The following is a 20473-nucleotide window of genomic DNA, read 5'->3' as shown; positions in this document are numbered from 1 at the left end:
TTCTCGCTATCTGCGTGTCGTCATTACTGCAGTGTTTCGCAATACGCGGCACAGTCTGTGTAGTTCACTATATACTATGTGGATTTAATTACAAGATGTCCGCTGCAGTCGAAATGACAGTTCCTGATATTCTTATTTTGTTCTGTATTTTTTTTGTTCTTCTATAAGTGAGCCGCTGTGTGGACATTGAAGAAGAAAATACCTCGTGTGCTTCAATTCTATCTGTTCTACAGGAACAAAAAATAAACAACAATGAAAAGGAGGCTTCCGTTACAGCGTTTCATCTATATCCAACTTGGGTCCATGCCGTTGCGCTAATGTATAATTTTCTTTTTAATGACTACCCGTGTACGCTGAACCGAGTTCAGTATTCGTAAAACCGTTTCCTGAACATTTGGTTATCATTCTCGTATAGCTGGGGTTCGTTACAAGTACTGTGCAACATGACATGACGGTGCACATTTGAACGAGACTGCGGGATGGACGTTTCCATCCGGCTCTGTCCCGTCCAAATCTGCGCCGTGAAGTTATGTTGCATAGCACATTTAATGAGCAAATGTTTCGAACCTACATTACTTTACATATTAACATTACTACGGAAGCATTAGTATTACCTGATCTCGCAAGTACTAAGATTGCCAAGAGATCGTGTATTAGCAGATTTCTTCTCCGAGCCTCTGCACAGAGTGTGTTTTCATTTGAAAACTGATGTCGAACAGCTGTTTATCGTGCATCCGAGTGAAATATTTGTGTTTCGTATGAAGGTAAGTAATATGTGGGACTTTGTTTTTTTATAAGCTAACGGTCACGTTGCAATTAACGTGCATGACTGTGATTAACCTGGGCTAAGCTTACGGCGCCACTAAAGACACCGATCACCCAGAACGTTATGACCACCCTCCTGTATATACACCCCTTGTTTTGACCCAACTTAGGTCTTCGCATATGATCTGGAAACCCTTCTTCGTTTGGATAATGCGAGGATAAAATGGAAAACGATTCGCATACTCAGTTCGCGTAGTTTCAGTTTTATGTACGAACACGTAATTTGTAAATTCCTTAAAAAAAAAAGAAATGGGTGCTGTCGCGTCAAGGATGTATATTCGATGGAAATGCGGTGACATATAAAGCCTAGCCGTCAGCAGTAACATCGCTTATGCGCTTCCAGCTATTGTAGTAGGTATTTTCGGCAGCCTTCTCCGCCCCCCCCCCCCCCCCACGTAAGTCGGGCGCGTTCATTACGATAGTTCATAGGTGGTCATACAGCTCTGTCTGATCGGTGTACAGTCATCGGCGTGCGGAAAGGTGAACGGGACTACCGAATCTATTAGAGTTCTCGATGTCAAAAATTAAAGAGCAATATGTTCAACAGTTTCCAACAACAACAAAAACATGGAGATGTGCTACTCGTCCTACATACATCCAAATTCGGCCATAATATACAGTGTCTCCCACCTATGGTGCAAGCTCCTCGTTTTCGCTGCTCCGGTTTTGTCATTCTTCCCGTTCGCTATTCCTTCACGCGTGGCTGTACGTCGTCCTGGCAACCGTTCTTTTCTTTTACATTTCTTTTTTTTTCTGTGGAGGTCGACTTTGCCGTCGCCTCCTTAACCCGGCCTGTTTGTTTTTTATGTTTTGTTCGGCGTATGGCTTCGACCGATGCCGCTCACACCCGGCCTGTTGTTTTTTCGGGGCTCTGCCACGGTGCTGCGCAGGCATGCCAGAAGCTAAAGAAGCAGCAGCAGCAAGATGAGGTACGATTCGTTCTGGGTTTAACCGCACGCACTGCAGCACCACACTGCTCGCACATCTTTCTGCTGCAGCCGCAGCGGCAGCTGTTTGCCCGTGCTTCACTGTCCTCTGGCAACGCTGTGCATTCTGCGATCCTGCATGCTGCCTTCGATGTTGGCCTGCCTGTCGATCTATACTGCGCTTGCTTTTTGTTGTCTCGCCGCTCGCCTAGAGTCACTCGTGCTTTCATTGAAGCGACGCTTCGATGCGACAATTGTGAGACTATACGGCGGAAACCAGAAACGTGCTCTGTGTTGCTATCGAAAAATCTCGTATGCCCCCATACGCCCTGTACCGATAATCCCGTGTGATTCTTTTATGATCCCGTATGAAAACCTGCATGTTCCCGTATGAGGAGGAGGAGTAGATTTTAATGGAGAGAAAGGAGGAGAGGTCTGCCTGGAGAGCGTGTCTCTAGCCTGCTACTCCTCACTGGGGAATGGGGAAGTGGGAAATACAGGGAAAGGTAGGTGGCGGATGATTATGATATGGTACAATGAGATACTATATACACGTTGTCCAATATGCGGATGCAATTCGCACAGTTACGTAGGACTGGGGTAGATGGGGCCGTGTGGGTCTTTTCCAATTGGGTGAGAGACACTCTTGTGTTCCACATATGCAGTCTTGCATAACAGCAAGGTGCCCTCTGTAGCGTGTGCCGAAGAGAATACTTTGACGTCGTTCGACGTGTATATATAGCCTGCTTTGGCCAGGCATGTTGTTTCTGCACTGGATTTGCATGTGGCAATAAAGGAGGAAAAGGAAAGAAAGGGAGAAGACGGGTATGCTAACCAGGAATGCGTCTGGTTGGCTACGCTATACCGGGCAATGAGAAAGGGGGAATGGAAAGATTAGGGATAGAGAGAGGGGGTGGGGATGGGGAGGAGAGGGAAGACGTGGTGAGTTCCCACACGCGCACGGAGGGTCTCACCAAGACTAAGGCGTTCACACAGGCCAGTCGCCCCCAAGAAGTGCATTCACAGCTCTGGGGAGCGGCGAGCGATGGGGACGGTCTTCGAGCGGCGCCTGCGTGGACAACGGCCGGCCGTCCAGTCGTCCCGATGCGACGGACAGTGTTTGTCTTTCGGACTGAAATCGACGATACTGGCGCAACAAATGCTCAATGTTCTCTTTGCTGTCTCTTACGTCCCGCGCACCACTGTCGTTCATTCCAGTCAATGCAGTGTAGGCCTTCGTGGCCTTGACTCGATGACCTTGACTATCACGAAGTGGCCCTCAGGAACGCGCTGTCGTCAGAAGTAATCCGCACTCGTTAATGTGCAGGTAGCGTCTAACCTTTCTCGCGCTTTTCGCCTCTGTTTCAGCCGCCCCCCAAGTGGACATGACCAGAGCTTTTCCCTTTCGGAGTCACTGGCATCCGGCATCGCTACTAATCTCTGAGCAACCTGAACTAAAAATAATTTAACTGACTACCTGCCGACATACAGAACTCCATGCTATACTCAATCACATTGCTGTCGTGTCAGCCCGATTGCAGCGTACTCGTAGCGTACTCGTAGCGTACTTCGTAATTTGCCGTATCACGATCGACGTACGGCTACGGCCGCAGTAGATCGAATTCGCTCTCGCAGAGCTCGATCGCTGCAACTCGGTGACCTTAAAGGCCTCAACGGTGGAGGCCTTAGAGCACTGCATCTATTCCGCGCGGCGGCAGGATTGCCGAAGTCTCGGGATGGCTTGAGCGACAAACCGTGCGCTGTCGCTCGCTTCGAAATACTGTGCTTTGTGCCACATCTTTCCCCCGTCTTGGCAAAAGAAATTTTCATTGTCGTAGTCATCATCGTCGTTCTTAATGTCCTCTGGCGTCGGGACGATGGACTCTGGCTTGTGTCGGCCGACTTCATGCGATGCCTGAAGATATACGCACAAAAATAAAACCGATAACAGGCACTATGGGCAAAAAACAAATCAAAATCACGTGGGTGGTTAGGTTTCTGTACTAAACTAGACGTATCACTTGCATCAATCATGAAAAAAAAAACACAATTGACTCCTCGCTACACGTTTCCCTTCTTTAGCAGTGTCTGCCATGCGCACGTCCTGATGCACTTGGAATTCTTTTTTTTTTTTGCCGGGATCACACCGGCATTTGGGATAATGCTCAATTTGTGCACTACTTGTCTGCCCGTGACGTGGACGCGAAACGCAGTTTGAAGCGTATAAAAAGCAACAATGTTTCGCGGCCACTCCTGGGATTCGAAACAGGTTCCTCTGGTTGACGCCAGTGCCATAACCAGCCGGCTAAAGAAGCGTCGCAGTGGTCCCGTGCTCATGGTACGTCCTTGTACGTCATGCACCGCACAATCATGGTGGCACTGCGGTCGTATCACGTGTTTCTGCGACGACTCTATCGGCATATGCGTGCAGGGTGTGTCGCGACTCGCATGCGTCGAGATTTAAACGTATGCAAATGCCGCGTAGCTGCGCAGAACCAAGGTAACGTTGTTTGCCGTCGCTTCGAAATACTCAGATAATTGTTTCCCATATCGAATAATTAGACAATTAGTCTTAATTAATTTATCAGCTTGTCAATTATTATAATTAGATGAACATGTCAGCGAGGAAACTGAAGAGCGACATGAGAAACTCCCGATGCAGCTTTCTGTTGCCCAAGGCGTGCTATACAAAAGTGCTATACAAAAGTGATACAAAAGTGCTTTCCCGAACGTGAAAGAAGCCCGCGAATACGCGCGAAATTGCCGCGCGACTGGCCGCTCGAAGCACCCTCCGTGTATTCGCGGGCTTCTTTCACGTTCGGGAAAGCACTTTTGTGTAGCACGCCTTGGGCAACAGAAAGCTGCATCGGGAGTTTCTCCTGCTGCTCTACAATTTTCTCAATTACACTTTTCCTGTATATATAATATTTGAGAAGCTGTTTAATGACTAATTATCTAATTATGCAGAATAAAGAAGAAATTTGAGCATCTCCAAGCGACGACAAACATTACTTTGGTTCTTTCCAGCTAGGTGGCATTTGCATATATTTAAATCTTGGCGCGTGGTAGTTGGGACACCCTGTATATGAAATGTTGGATACGAGGCGAGATTGTAATGTTTAGTGAACAAACGTCATGGCAGTGGTGGACATCACAATATGCGCGATATTCGCTGGGGCCATTATTAATCAACTATTTTCTTTGTAAACTTAACATTTATGCCACAGACGCCGACCGCAGACCTCCTTGCCCAAAAAATTTTCGTTGAATGTACCCATCCGACAAAATCGCCTGATGATCGCAGGACCCTTGTCGACTACTTATTCAGGGAGGGCTAGCAGATGCTAGCAACGAGCAGATGGAACTACGTCCCATTCCTACATTTTTCATCGAAACTTGTTTTCTCTTTCTCATAAATTCTTTTACAACTTTAGACGGCATCTTGTTATCGCAGAATCGAAGTCAGCTAATACTCATACGAAACAAGTTTCGAGAGGTAAGTGCTCTAAATTCCAGTTAGTATATATGTATATGGGGAATTCAGTGCGAAAAACATTTTAACTTGAACGGCAATGCTTTCTGCGGCACATTTTGAGTTCGCGTTTCTTAAAAGTTGTGCTGGTAGCAAAGGTTCCTAGCAAAAGGTTGTGCTTTGAATACTGGCTGATTTGAATTCTGCGATTACACTGTAAAATAATTTACGCCCTTATTCACTCTTAGAGGCTGTAAATTTTTTTACAGTGTACTACATGCCCCGTTAAGTAATTGGTCAAAATCTAATTAGTGACTATTTTTGATAAACTATTGGCGATTTTCGTGCGAAATGTTGATGTCCGTCACTGCTCTGAACTTCGGTGGCAGCAAACGTTATTTTATCTGGAATACCGTTCTTTTTCTAATTTGAGACCGTATTTCCAGAAACACGTGGTACTATGGTTGCACACTGGAGTTTACGTCTGCGCACATCTTTTCTAATTTATTTATGAAATTAGCATGTCATTCAAGAATTTACTTGCGACATTACTTGCTAAATGAAGTGCTTAATGAACTTGAGCTGGCAAAAAATTACAGGGTCTCTTAAAATCTCTCTCAAGAGGTGAACGCCGAAAGCCCACTCTTCCTCCTCTTGTCATTCGCCTCTTTCTCCTTGCCTGTTCTCTTTCTCTTTTTTCTTTTAATCATTACTGCTCACTAATAAGCATTTTTAGTCATTTGTAATCAGTTGTGGTCATGTCTAGCCGTCGTTAGACATGTTGGTCATATCACAGTCATTTGTAGTCATTGGTCATTTAAGTCATTATTAGTCATTACTGGTCATTACTAAGCATCTTTAGACATTTCTTATGAATTGTAGTCGTTACAAGTTGTTGTTAACATATTGGTCATTTCGTAGTCATTTGTAGTCATTACAAGTCATTTCAATCATTATTAGTCATTGCAGGTCATTACTAAACATTTAGTCATTTGTAATGAATTGTAGTCGTTAAAAGCTGTCGTTAGACATATTGGTCATTTCTTAGTCATTGCTAGTCATTACAAATAATTTCAGTCATTATGAGTCAATACTGCTCAATAGTAAGCATTTTAGTCATTTGTCATCAATTGTGGTCATTACAAGCCGTCGTTGGACATATTCGTCTTATCGTAGTCATTAGTAGTCATTACAAGTGATTAGTAGTCCTTTTACTCATTTCTACTCATTACTAGACATTTCTAATCAATTGTGGTCATTACAAGCCGTCGTTGGACATATTGGTTCTTTCGGAGTCATTGGTAGCCATAACAAGTGATTAGTAGTCCTTCATAGTCGTCATTAACCTATACCAATCTCTATTATAGCGTTATCATTCACTAAATGTCACTATCAATCATTTTGCTTCCTTTAATCTCTCTTTAAAAGGAAGCTTTAGCTCGGGTGCTCCAATCTAAATACATCTAAAAGGGGAATTCGTTTTTCTCGGCAACCACTCCACCAAATTTGCCGAGGTTAGTTGCATTTAAAAGACAAACTTAAAATTTTGTGGCTGTTGGTTTCGAATTTTCGGTTTAGGTCGTCAATTTTTTACAAAGAAGGGCAAAAATCAAAAGTTTTCAGCAAACGAATTTACAACTCTGTAATTCAGCAATAAAAATATTACAGTTATGTGAATTGCATATGATAGTACATCTAAAGCGGACAAAATTGATATCTTACACATGAATCTAAAAAAAAATAGATTTGTAATATGGAAATAAAGCTTTTGCGGAACCCTTGTGCACGACGTAACAAGTTCACGTAAGATATCCAATGACATACAAAATTTGTCCGCTTTCAGTTGTCTAGTGGATACCGTTTACAGAATCACGATATCTGTTTTGATGCAGATATATTTATTTCTAAACTTCTTGCTTCTATGTATTTTTCAAACTTTCGAACTATGGAGAATCTTTTTAAAGAAATACAGGCTCTAAATCGAAATTCCGCTTCTAACAGTCACTAGAAATTAGCTTTCTCTTTCAAATGCAACAAATTTCATTAAAATCGGTCCATGGGTTATCTCAGAAAAACGTTTTTGCGTTTTACATGTACTTGAGTAGGCCGCGTCGGAGTTGGGGCCCGAGCTAAAGCTTCCTTTTAATCTGTCTTCATAAGGCGTGATGGCGCTTTAGTGGACAATCCGGGGGTCAGGTCTGCTGACACAAACTTCACCATGAGCCTAGAAAGGCTTTCGCCTTAATACGAAAAAGATGTGTGAGCAAAGAAGCTGCCCTCCTGATCAGCTTATCAAAACACACCGTGCGATTCATGTGTATAATCGCTTAAGTAGCTATGAGCAAAACGAGAACAAGCTAAAAGCGGGAGCCAACGTTTCAACAAGCGGACTTTTTTTCAAGGCCTTGGCAAAGACAAATCAACTTGTCGAAACGTTGGCTCCCGCTTTTACCTTGTTCTCGTTTTGGTCATTGTCTTGAATGTCCATCTCCCGCCGTCACTGTGTTTTCGCTTAAATAGCGCGACATATAAGATGGCGCGTAACCTCAAGTCCTGTGTATAATCCAGTACGCGTGGCACACCAAAATGCGCAGAATTGAACTTTTGCTAAACCTATTTCAACGTAACTTTCTGCACAAGAAAAGAAAGTGAGGTCTGGTGAGTGTTTCCTGCAAATAGGTTATCTTAGCTTTAATACTAATTCTATGATCACCTAAAACCGGAAAGTTTTAAGACGTTGAACCATGTCGCTTAGGACTCCGTAGCTTGTCACCAAAACAGTGACCACAATTACGCCAACTGCATCCGTTTTCGTGTCTAAAACGGACAAAATCGATATATTCTGTATTGCTGTCGTGAGAAATATGTTTGAACAGGACATCTTTCTGCAATACTACCTTGTACAGAATAACGATTTTACGTAAAGTGAGCACTCCGGCATGGTGCATTACATTTTTTCACTTGAAGCACTCTAATACATACAGTGCGCGTAATAGTGATGCCTGTTGCGCGGAGCTTGAAGATCTCGTGCTCCAATTTTGTGTAAACTTACGCCTGTTTGCAAAATACCGAGAACAAAAGTTTGAACGCTGCATAAATAAAAGTCTGCACCGTTCACTACTTACTGGAACTTACCGTTTTGGATGGACAAATTTCATTGAAATTGATACGGCGCTTGTCTGATGAGTCAGTTGGTATATCTCGCACGTCTACGAACACGCAAACGAGAGAGGGCTGCGAGTCGTAGCGATTAAAAAAATGGCTGTGGCTTAGGTAAGGTTAAGCCCAGGATGCGAAGCATACTAGCCTTTATTTTAGTTGTTGAACCACTGTTTAGCCTGGTGAACTGCTGTTGCTTGGCTATATTTGGTTCGGCTAGACGAAGAAACAACTCATGCATTACTTCTTCGCCTTCAAGAGTGGAACGCGACAGCGTTCCCGTCGACCCGCCAAGGGGTGTAAGACAATGGGCTACAGGGCAGCGACTACGCGCCCCGCATTGGACGCGGTGAGCGTCGAGCAAAGCAGCGTTCGGCGCGGCAACGAAATGTGCGCCTGAGCAAGCGACGCACGCCTGAGCCTTAGCAACAGCTCGTTTCTAAGGCAACACCGCATTCACTAGAGGCGCTTTTGTACCGCTTTGAAGCATCGTACTCGTGGCTCAGTGGTAGCGTCTCCGTCTCACACTCCGGAGACCCTGGTTCGATTCCCACCCAGCCCATCTTGCAAGAGTTGAGCCAAAGCCACTTCTCCTCTGTCGTGACCTCATGGTGTCACGTGGTATTCAAGGCGACACCGCCGCGCCTGAGGAGCTGGGTTGAGCTCTCGTAATATGCTTCGCATAAAAATTAAGTCAAAATGTGCCCTGCGACTCCAGTTATTTTCTGTGTATAACCACGTTGTGCTCTCTACTTATACAGCGCGGAGAATTTTCTCTGAACCTGGCTTTTTCTCCTTCTTTTAATATTTTCCTCCCCTTCCCCCAATTCGGAGTAGCCAGCCGGAATCAGTCTCGGCTAACCTCTCGCAAGGAGTTCTTATGCGTTTTATAACGGTTTCACCGCAGCTTACTTCCGTAATGCAGGGAAGCATGTACAGTGTACAGGAAGAGACAGTTTGTGCAAGCACAAAATGTAAACAACTTGCCATTATTTAGTACACTTTCGGCGGCGCCTCCAGAACACCGAAGGGTCAATGGGGACATCGAAATCTGGAACTAGGACTGGTGCGTCTGTTGAGAGGATCGCCGAACCCTCCGCGTGCCAGGGTCGTACAAGATCGACTGTCCGCTATCGCGGGGAGATCTCGTAGGCAAACGAACTCCGGCAGGGTCCGGCCTTGGTGGCCCCAGCACACAGACAGCCCTGGTTCCAGCTTTGTTGTCCCTGTTGTCTACTGGGTGTCGTTAAGATCCTGCGATGTCCGCTTTTTTTTTTTCAATATAATCTCACTTGCTTTCCGGCGGCCTTCGTCTGCCGGTATCATTGTTTCCGCTGCTAAGTGATCTCACCGCAATACACATCTGTATTGCGGTGAAGCTCACGAAAGCTCAGCGCCATTATGGAACGCGTATAAGACCCATGCCACCTTCCCTGCTTTTCATTTGTCCTACTCTCTCAGGCTTTCCATTCTCACTTACAATAGTAAACTGATAATAGCTAGACGATCACGTCATGGCTCCTCTAACTAGCACCTAAGCAGACGATGCGGGCAGCTGGTGGTGAGCGGATGTGACGCAGATACCAGCACATGGCCTCCGTGACTTTCAGCGCGCTGCCGGCACCGCCCAACAATCCCTGAGGCAAGGCCGAGGAGCCACGCCTGGTTGTCATCGTTCTAGGTTCTGTGTCGCTTCGGGCGAGTGGGAATCCCTCCTTTTTCTTCTCTATTTTTAAAAATTTCGGAATAAAAATTTGTTTCGACCTTCTCTCGACGCATCCATTCGTATTTCGAACGCAAAGTTTTGCGCTGAGGCTGCTCTATATTTTACGCTGTCCGAAATATCGTTGCAATTATCCTTAAACACAAGACAGCACTAGCGCGAAAATTGCACTACTGCTTGTTACATACTACCTTTTTCGGCCCTTTGCAATGCATGTCAGCGCACGACGCACTTTAGCCGTTATTATCACCTCTCCGCCGCATTTTGTCTTTTCTAAGCTACTTATTTGCTAGAAATTGACTAATTTTTTGTGCTAAGGGCCTCATAGGAATGCCTTAATTGCGTATTTTACTCATCAGCAATGCATTTAGCACTGTCGTGTTCTCTGCAGGTACGCATAACATTTTAACGCTGTTCTAATGCGCCATTTTAGTTTATTTACGGTGCATTATGTTTGTTTGTACTGGCTCGCCGTGTTAGCTCCCTTGGAAATGCTTTCCCTCTTAAGGATTTTTCTGCTTCCTTGAAAGTTCTTGTGCAGGCTGCAGCAGTACTTGACCTGGCCCAAAGTGTGGACACATCTATGATCCATCGTATGCTTTATAATTGGCCACCTAGACTGTCTAACCTGTGCAGTTTACAGAAACGCGACATCTCCTTTTGTTCTTTCTTTTTGGCACGCAGTAGCTGTGTTGTACGCCTCGTGCTTAAATTTGTTTAGCTTAGACCTTTGGTGTTACGTATAACCATAGACTCCTAATAAGTGAGCCAAAATTACGTAAATTTATTCCAACGTGCTGCAAGCTTCGTCGAAAGAAAGGCAGTGATCTCACGCGCATATTCTGGTGAGTTCTCGCACTTACAGAGTCGTCAAATCAACAGGCTCAGCGCGCACTCAGTCACGTGGCGTTATTTCGTAAGAATAAATGACTTAATCACCGGGGCTCGTGACGCGTACATGTTGACCGTTTCCTGCGACCATTACGAGGAATACAAAGCTATATTCCTTCCAATGGCTGTCGGAACTCTACGCGTGGAGCATACGGTGAAACACGATAGTGCTTTCATAACAGTGTTCCTGTGTAGCGACACCCTGAACAACCAAAGTGAAGTCGAGCTGCTCTGTGTAATCTATTGACCTGTAGATACGATGTCCGTGGTTTCTTAATTTCTTGCCACCCCTGGATAGGACTAGCAAAAACGAGTTGCGTAAACAGATGTGTACACCGACTGAACGGGTTAGGGAATTTTTCTCAATATTTAGGGGTTGGGGTGAGGGGAGGAATTGGAGGTCCCAAACAAAAATGAAATGGTGCCGTCGACGATAATTGTCGATGTAAAACGAATAGCCAAACCGCTTCCAACAAAGACTATTCGCTTTCTTAAAGGAACGATGCGCGTGCACTCGTAAATTAGTTACAGGGAGGTTATTCGGCCGGCGCTTGTTGTTTTATTGCGCAGTTTCGTAGACAACGGAGCCGTTAATCGACGCATCGGCAGCGGTAGCGCGCGGCAGCCCGCGCACGTCTGAAGCGAGCTGCAATAGGGAGTTTTAGGTGAGGGGGACGCGAGGCGTTGGGGCCCCCTAGCGCTTGAGGCCACGGTATACACTGCGCATGCGCAGACCCCTATCCTAGAACTCTCTGATGACTCGCTTTCGGCTACGACCGCGAACCGCAACTCGGGTTTGCGCGAGAGGCGCGCCAGTCGCATCTGCTTTGTATCATTTGTGTTGCCTCTGTATCTGCGCTGAAAGTCCAGCCACCACAGACCACCGCGAAAATGGGCGAACGAGGCAAAGAAAGCTATTCGCTTTCAAAATATCCGCAACTAACACTGCAATTGAACGTTTCCGTTTTTCATTACAGCAACATTAGTTGAAGTCAGTTTAGTGGTTGCCTCACGCAAGCATGTCTACGTTTGACGTGAACTTGAATAGTGAAGGCATGCAGAGATCGCGATGGGCTGTTGTTTCCTGATTAGCCTTGTAGTGTTGTGTTCAATGTGTGGGAAACCGCCGTCTGCGGCCCTTCGCTATGCAGTTTAAGAGTGCCGCCTGCTCTGTTTCTCTTTTTATCTCTTTTTATCTCTTTTACCCCTTCACCCCGTGCAGGGTAGCCAATCGCAACTACCTATGGTTAACATCCTGCCTTACTATGCATTCTCTCTCTCTCTCTCTCTCTCTCTCTCTGGGAAGGCACCTATGGGGAAGGCATCGTCCTTCCCCATATTTACCCTGCTATCTGGGTTCACCATTTCGTGATAGACTGCTCTCCTCCTATCGGTATTTCTCTCCCCCCCCCCCCTTTTCTTTGAATTCTATGAGAAGTTACGGACCGTGCTCAAAAAACTGGACAATCGCGACTTCACAGAAGAAAAAGTTCTAGAACACTGGTCCAGACGGGTTTCGGCACTCAAGGCCTTTAAGGCTTAGATGTAGTTTTTAACGACATGCGAATTGGGCGACCATCTTTGAATGTTGTAGCGCGTAGCATCGCGATGATGTGGGAATTTTTGTTTCTTTTTCTTCTTCTTTCTCCTTTTATTCCCATCGCGCCTTTCCCCAGCACAGGGTAGCCAGCTGGTAATTACATTGGCTAACCTCCCTGTCTTTCCTCCCCTTTTCGCTTTCTCTCTACGAACTAGGAATCCCGATTTGTCCACCACATACACCGTATAGCAGTCATCGTGCAGTCGACGTTCATGCAGAAAGCATGCTTAAAAGTTTCACGCACGGTAAAGGGTTCCGAGAAGATTCACTCCGCGAACAGTGGGGAGCTTTGAACGAAACTGCCTTTTTGGCAAGGATAGTGTAAGCGGACTGTCTGTTTCGTTTGCCCCGACTTTATGGTTCCTTTTTGTGCGCGACTTCATGTGCCTTTCTGTGGCGTCACTTCGGTTTTTTTTTCGTTTTTTTTTTTCATGCGACCTGACCTTAGGTTGCAGTGTGCTATGTGACCTCTGTCGGGAGCTGTCCTTAGCGCATTTGTCGCCTGACCTCGTGTGTGACTTTTTTTTTTTCGTCCCTGTTACCTTTCAATTGAGTGCTGACTCCTTATTTCAGGTGTAGCGTGCGTATTCAATTTTGCGTCAAAACGTAGTAAGGCAGGGACGCTTATTGGTGCCAGCGTCTCCTAAACATTGCGTATTTTTCACAAATGTCCACGCTCGCTTTCGTCTTCGATGTCGTCCGCCTCGACAACCTCGCCTCTGCTTGTCGTACTGTATTATAAGCGCGCGTTACGTTGCCATCGTCCATTGCCGTGACTGCCAAGTGGCTGCGTCATTTTCGCGAGCGCATGCGCTGTTACCGTTTCCCGGAATGTGATCGCGGCGTAAGCAGCAACGCTGTGCTCATGCATTGCTTTGTGTCGTCGTAACCTTGCACTAAATGTATGCACGACACACGCCTTGCCTTCCTCCTTCTGTCCTGCCGTTCTGGTTGCGAGCGCTGCGGTGTTTTTCTTTATCTTTCTTTTTTCTCCTTTTTGCACTGCTGACGCTTCTCTCTGTTTTGCAGGGCATGCAAGCCTTCCATCGGCACACCCGAAAGGGCTCCCTGGACTCTCTCGATGACCTGTAGGTGTCCAGCGAGCACTACACCTGCTGTTATTTTGCTGCTGTTATGTTGTTATATGTGCTGCCAGGTCTTATTCTCACTGCTTTGCTTAATCTATGTATTGGCGATACTGTCAGTCTCAAAAAGATATGAGTTGGAGATTATTTCGAATACGAATCGAATAAGTTTTTGCGATTCGATTGGCGAGGAAATAATTCCTGGGTATTTCCGTAACAAAACCAAAATTATGAGGCACCCCGTGGTGGGGGGTGCCTTACATATATATATATATATATATATATATATATATATATATATATATATATATATATATATATATATATATATATATATATATATTTATATAGTGAGAATTTGGTGAGGTTTGTTGTGTTAAAAGAAATAGGTCTTAGTGAATGTACAACTTACTTTTAAATTTATGGCACCAATTTCTTTTAACTGTCCTAAGTTCAAAAAAAACTCTCAAGTTCTTTTTTTTTTTTGGTACGCGAGAGTACCAAGTTTACTACTCTGCAACTCAGCCATATGAAAAACGATATCACAATTCTGTAAACTGCACCTTTACATATATCTTAAAGTGGAAGGCGTATCACACCGCTCTGAAATATATACTTATTGCTTGAATGCGTAGGACTTTCGGAAAACCCGCGTAAAAATTGTAACAAGTTCACGTAAGTTGTCAATTCCTGAATCAAATTTGTTCGCCTTAAATGTTCTAACAGATGCCGTTTACAGAACTGCGAAATTTCTTTTTAGTGCACGGTGACTTACGGATTTGTAAACTTCGTGCATCAATTATCTTAAGCTTCCCGACTGCCGGCAATTTTTATTAAAAATTCGGTCCTAAATCAAAATTCTGAAAAGACCGGGCTTCAGGACGCTAATAAAGTTTTTTGAATGAATGAATAAATCAAAATTATGCTTCCTACATGGTGGAATCCTACCTTGTTTCACGAATGCAAAAAATATTACTCAAGTCGGTATAGAAGTTGTCTCACAGAAGTATATTTCTTCGTTTTATATGTATTTTATCGAAAAGAGAATTCGGAGTCGGCCCAGAGCTAAAGCTTCCTCTTGAACACGTGTCCGTTAAAAAAACAAAAAAAAATCACCCAGCACAGGCGGCTGCACGTCTCAGCGTTTGACGCACGCTTTTCGCGCGTGGTCCCACAGATCCGACGTGCCCCGCTCCGAACTTCGGGCCAGCTCACTGGAAGACGACATGGGCCTCCAAGGATCGGCCAAGTACTGGCTCGGCAAGGACTACACAAACTTCATCTTCAAGGACCTCACCGAAGTGGACAACCCTTTTGTCGGTGCGTCCTCCTGTCCTTCGCTGGCCGCGTTAAACGCGCCCCGTTCTGCTTGCTCGGCGGTTATCCACTAGAATAGAAAGCTTTAGGTGGCCTCCAGCCGCATTTTTCAGGCCTGCAAGGAACTTTTATGTGTAGCGCGTATTGAGCAAAAGAAAACTTAATCGGGTTTTCATCGAAATGATCTGTAGTTTTCTCATTGACACTTTTGCTCTGAGTACTGTAATATTTAATAAACTCAATATTTAATAAACTCCCCCCAGCCCGAAACTGAACAGGGCTCAGGCTGTTACTTTCAGACATTTACAGACGAGATCCTACCTCACCCCTAGAGCGCTGAGTTGGATAGACCCGAACTTCCTGCAATCGTGCTCCAAATGCGGTCACGCGTGCTGCTCTTTCGACCACATGCTCTGGCTGTGCCCGTACAACGCGGGCTCCGACTTTCATAACAAGTCCAAGTGGGACGCCTTGCTGAAGAGCTCGGATTTCCCAAGCCAACTACAGGCCGTCCAGAGGGCCCGCGACGTCGCGGAGAGTCACCACCTCCCTGTCCCGTCGCGGGCGGAGCCACCAACTTGATCGGGGAGCCTTCGGTCCCCCCAATCGAGTTCCTCAGGACATACTTAATAAAGTTCTTGTCACTTGTCAAGAGAGAGAGATGCAAATGGGAGAAAGGCAGGGAGGTTAACCAGAGTTAAAACCTCCGGTTTACTACGCTGCACTAAGGGAAGGGAAAGGGGAATGTAGACGGAAAGAAGAGCGTGACAAAAAATAAAAGCGCGAAACAAAAATATGAAAAGGGGCGGAATGGGATCATCATAGTCTTTCTAATAGGCCACTGTCACGTAAAAAGGTGAACAAAGTCCAATCAATAACGAATTACTAAATATGTAACTAGGCGAAATGCGAGGGACACAGTACTGAGTCGGTCTCTCGCTGCCCACCGCGCAGACATCGTGGACCGCAACGTGACCCCCCGGATGCCGTGGCACGACATCGGGGCGGCCGTCAGCGGCGCCGCGGCGCGGGACATCGCGCGCCACTTCGTGCAGCGCTGGAACTTCACCAAGGTGCGTCGCCTCTGTGTGTGCAACAGGCGCGCTTGCTCGTTGCGTGCAGAGAGAGTGCGTTCGGTTATCATTTTTTCAAGAAATGGCATTGACTGTTTCATTTGTGAATTTATTAGTGCGTGCAGCGTATTAGGAGTGTCGTAAGTGAACAAAATAAGTGTGTGTGAGGTTTGGGAAACCGGTCCCGTATAGTGCGGTAAATTATGTGATGTATAAATATATATATATATATATATATATATATATATATATATATATATATATATATGTGTGTGTGTGTGTGTGTGTGTGTGTGTGTGTGTGTGTGTGTGTGTGTGTGTGTGTGTGTGTGTGTGTGTGTGTGTGTGTGTGTGTGTGTGTGTGTGTGTGTGTGTGTGTATACCGCGTCTATATAAAGCCAACAGACAGTGACGCCAAGGAAAAGATCGGGGAAGCTAGCTGTGGTTGAAACTGAAAGGGGGGGGGGGGGACAGAACTCATATATATCTTGACGTAGACGCGTGTATAAAGCGATTTATTGACAATTCATTGACGTGTGGACAGTCCACTCTCGTTTGCACGTGTCGTTTGCGCTTCGGCGCCTTTGTAACCAGCTCTGAGAGTCCGTCCAGCAAACATTAAAACGGCAGAAAGAGGAGAAAAAAAAAACGAAGGTTGTTCGCCTTAAAAATTACACTCGGAATGGCTAAGCGCCAATGAGTAAAAAAAAAAACATGCTGTCGCCAAAATTTTGTGCCCTGTACTCCGCTCGCCTTCGTCTTCTTTATTTCCAACAAACCGTATACAAGCTTCCGCAGACGGCTACGGGGAATTTTAGGCCGCATGCCAAGGCTTCGCAGAAATTCAAATTGTGTTGCGGGCCTGGTTAGCTTTCGATGCTGATCGATAGTACCTACGTATTCCCTCCTGTACGGTTCAAAACATAAATCCTTGTAAGGCTTTACCATTTTTGACATATACCTTTCCTGTGTTATTCTTTCTTTCTACCTTATGCCGTTCCCCTTCACTTCCCCGTCCCCGTCGACAGTTCGAGAAGGCCAAGCAACACGAGAACTACCCTTGGCTGCTTCCCAAGTCCTACAAGGACGTGGAGCTGGAGTCGACGTTACCGGAGTCTGCCGTCGGCACCCTCTTCACCGCAGACTGCCAGGTGCGTTTGCGCATGCTTACGCGAATGCGGCTTAGTATAACGTGTAGCCGAGCCAGCAGGTTCACATATTTGCAGGTTAAAATAAGCGCACACTTTAGATGAGACAGGAGGCATCTGTAAAGTTTCGCAGCCGTGAATAACAGTTTTCACTAACAGTGATTCGGTCGTTTTTTATGCATTGCGATGAGACCACGATGAACATGTCCTCTTATCCGCGGTGCGGTCAGCGCAAAGTTCCTTGGCATCTCTATATGTGTGTTCTGAACAGACTGTAGTTGTGAGTTAGCAACGTCTGCGTTTGTTCACGTCCAGTATGAACGTGGCTACCGCTGGCTTCAAGTACACCTACGTGTTTTTGAGTAAATACATAGTAATATCAAGTGTTAGGTGTCAGGTGAGCGCATCTTCAGGTGACCTCTGTATAATGATCTATATTACGAGCTTGAGCAATCAGCTTATCTTCGAACCAATCTTGTAACTTTCTTCGTTGCAGATATTGCGCAGCGCGAGCAACTGGTCTACGGGTATCAAGGCGGTCGAGTCCTCCATCCACTCCGCTTACATCGACAACATCGTCAACGCCAAGCACTACATCTACATCGAGGTCAGTTGATCATCGCTGAAGCCACAGTGAACACTCGCAAGATAATTTTCAGCGATAACTTTCAGCCACTTTCTGTGGTCGTTGAAGGGCGTTTCTAACCTAAAACCAGCTGATTGGCTGAAACATGTGGTGAGGGTGTTGGAGGAGGTGCGAACACGAAGGGGTGGTGCACTCAGGATAGGGAGGAGAGAGGAGCAGGCGCGCACGCTACTGGTTGGAGCGGCGCGGAGGAGTGGGATGGGGAAAGCTCAGATGCACTCACTACTAAAACCCCTTAAGCTTCGTAAAGTAGCGACACTCTCCTCCTCCGCCTTCACTCCTCCTTGTTTCTCCCCTCTTTCACGCTCCCTCCTCGACCGTGGCGCCGCCTACACTGCTCGCGCGTAGCAACGGCGCCAACATGCGTTCCTCGCCACTCCGTAGACGCTTCTCGATCAAAAAATGGCGCTGGTGCACGGCGCGAGGGCCCACGTGATGCTGTTAGGCCAATAGCGACGCGGCATTGGCATCGGCCAGAGCGCGCGAGGAGGAGGCGGCATGCATTCTTCAAAGCGTGGCACTTCTTTACGAAGTTTAAGGGGTTTTACTCGCTACTGGCTGGAAGCGGCGTTCTCAAAGGAGAGATGGGGCTCGGTGGAGTTCGGTGGCACCAGCGTGCAGTTTCACTTTGGCGTTGACCCGTGCTACCCACCTCGAGGGCTGCAGAGGACACGGGCAAACTTTTCCCTCTTCTCAAGAACCACGTCTACATGCGCGAGCGGTTGAGTCACTCGTTAACACGCCAGACTCAGTAGATGTGCCGCGCCCTTGGCATCGTTTGCCATCTCTGTCAATGCATTATCCTTCAGGCGTAAATGAGAAATTTCGTTTTGTTTCTTCGGTTGCCAGTGTGCATTACCCGTCATGTACTAACTTCTGGCTGCGTGTTTAGTACGTGATTGTATAACTGGGATGCGACGCGTAGACACAAAAAAAGCGTTCGTTTACTGACACTCCTCCACTGCATTCGTCGCATTTAGCGATGATCTTCGTCAAAAAAAAAAAAGATTTTTTGAAATTTAACTGAAAGCGTTCATTTGAAGTTCAGCTTAACTCCTAGACGTGCAGATTGTATCGAAGACATGGTAACGCGAATGCAAACCAGCGATAAAGAGACAAAAGGACAAAAAATCTGGCTTTACAATTTATTTCTTGTCTGCCTGTGTCTAAGATTGATCTGCGTAGCCTAGCAACAGATCATTTCGGAGGTTGGTGTAAGTGCGCTGGTAACCTGCCCCGCGACAGCTTAGTGGCTATGACGTTAATTCTACTGTTCAGTGATAGGCCGCGCGTTCGAATCTCGCGGCTGCAGTTCCAACGGGGACAGAATGTAAAGACGCTATGCTGCCGAGATTTGAGTGCAGGGGAAAGAAGTTCGGGTGGTTACAATGATACGGAGCCTTTCGCTGTGCCATGTCTTTTGACAGCCTAATGTAAGAGCTTGATGCTATAGGCTTTTTGAATACATCGCGTAATAAATTGCTCACACTGAATAAATCTTTTCCCTTTCTCTTGCTCTCCCATAGCCCCATGTGTTTCGTTACGATGTGAAAAATCACCGTAAGGGGTCATTTGAGGCCCTATAGAAGTCTTACTCGAGAAATCTTTAACTCCAATAGTCATCTTCGGGTGTCTATAAGCTGGAACGCGAGGCTTTGGGGCGTTATTTGTTTTGTTTCTCTTTATCTTTTCTCAGAAATAGCGCCAGTGTGCGTGATGCGACGTGCGGTCCGTGTTCTTTCTTTTCCAGAACCAGTTTTTCATCACACTGGAGCAAGGGAATCCGACTGTCGAGAACCAGATCGGCGAGGCCCTGTTTCAGAGAATCCTCAAGGCACACAGGTCTGAGTGCACTTGGTGCTGGTATAGCCTGGATCGATGCTGTCTTTGAACCTATAAGTCGCACGTGCTCACTCAATTTTATGTCGACTTCAGCTAAAACATTTTTCAACGTTCCACCTTGGAATTCTGCTTTCGACAATTAACTATTTAAGAAATGCATTCGCACCTAAATTACATTTACCTTGATAAATTTGCTTTAAAATTCTGCCTTAAGTGTATTAGATAGCAGAGAAGCCTTGAATTATGCCATATACAACCATATCGTGTGCGAGATTCCGCAGTTACGTATGCAACATCTTCCCCGATTCATTCGTATAGCTGCGGCACGGAATTCGCGAGCGTTCTTCTCATCTAAACAAACCAGGGGCCGTACTCTTTCCAACATCATACAGGCAACCAGTCTGTGCTCGCGTCATCCGCTATACTGCTGCTACCTCGATAACTCGAGCAAGCTTGCCGTCCTTTGAGATTCCAACATTGTGTTAGACGTTCGAGTTCTTTTTTTCTTCTTGTTTTGTCTCGTTACACCTCGCGCAAGCTGGTTTGTCAACTTTCAGAAGAGCCATTGCGTAACACACACGTATGCTAGTGGTTTTAGGGTGCACCCGTCTCGCTAAATGCGGCCGCAGAACGCGCTATAGACTTCTCTGCTCGGCATGGGCTGCGCTTGCTGGGTCACTGACTGTGATGCTTTGTTTCGCGTTTCTTTCCTTGCGAATTCCGTTTGCGCGTGGCCAATGGTGCGCATGGAAAATGTTGGCACATGT

At 46.0% G+C, this 20473-nt stretch overlaps 1 protein-coding gene across 6 annotated transcripts in view; it reads left to right on the top strand.

The window, feature by feature from the left end:
• Pld (Phospholipase D) overlaps nucleotides 1-20473 on the top strand; it is a 170937-nt gene that overhangs the window by 134875 nt on the left and 15589 nt on the right. For 3 of the 6 annotated variants that reach the window (XM_065439352.2, XM_065439350.1, XM_065439353.2), the window contains exons 15-22: nucleotides 1716-1754; nucleotides 4021-4089; nucleotides 13626-13684; nucleotides 14859-15001; nucleotides 15953-16071; nucleotides 17099-17221; nucleotides 17715-17825; nucleotides 19615-19706. In XM_065439352.2, the coding sequence (XP_065295424.1) occupies nucleotides 1716-1754; nucleotides 4021-4089; nucleotides 13626-13684; nucleotides 14859-15001; nucleotides 15953-16071; nucleotides 17099-17221; nucleotides 17715-17825; nucleotides 19615-19706 (755 nt within the window). The remainder of the gene's footprint in view (nucleotides 1-1715; nucleotides 1755-4020; nucleotides 4090-13625; nucleotides 13685-14858; nucleotides 15002-15952; nucleotides 16072-17098; nucleotides 17222-17714; nucleotides 17826-19614; nucleotides 19707-20473) is intronic. The other 3 variants (XM_070527441.1, XM_070527442.1, XM_070527443.1) reach the window with 3 other exon arrangements.

The sequence above is a fragment of the Dermacentor albipictus genome, chromosome 10, assembly GCF_038994185.2.
Source record: "Dermacentor albipictus isolate Rhodes 1998 colony chromosome 10, USDA_Dalb.pri_finalv2, whole genome shotgun sequence".
NCBI classification, from domain to species: domain Eukaryota; kingdom Metazoa; phylum Arthropoda; class Arachnida; order Ixodida; family Ixodidae; genus Dermacentor; species Dermacentor albipictus.
The sequence above is the reverse complement of the archived record's forward strand: the minus strand, read 5'-3'. Positions and strand labels throughout refer to the sequence as shown.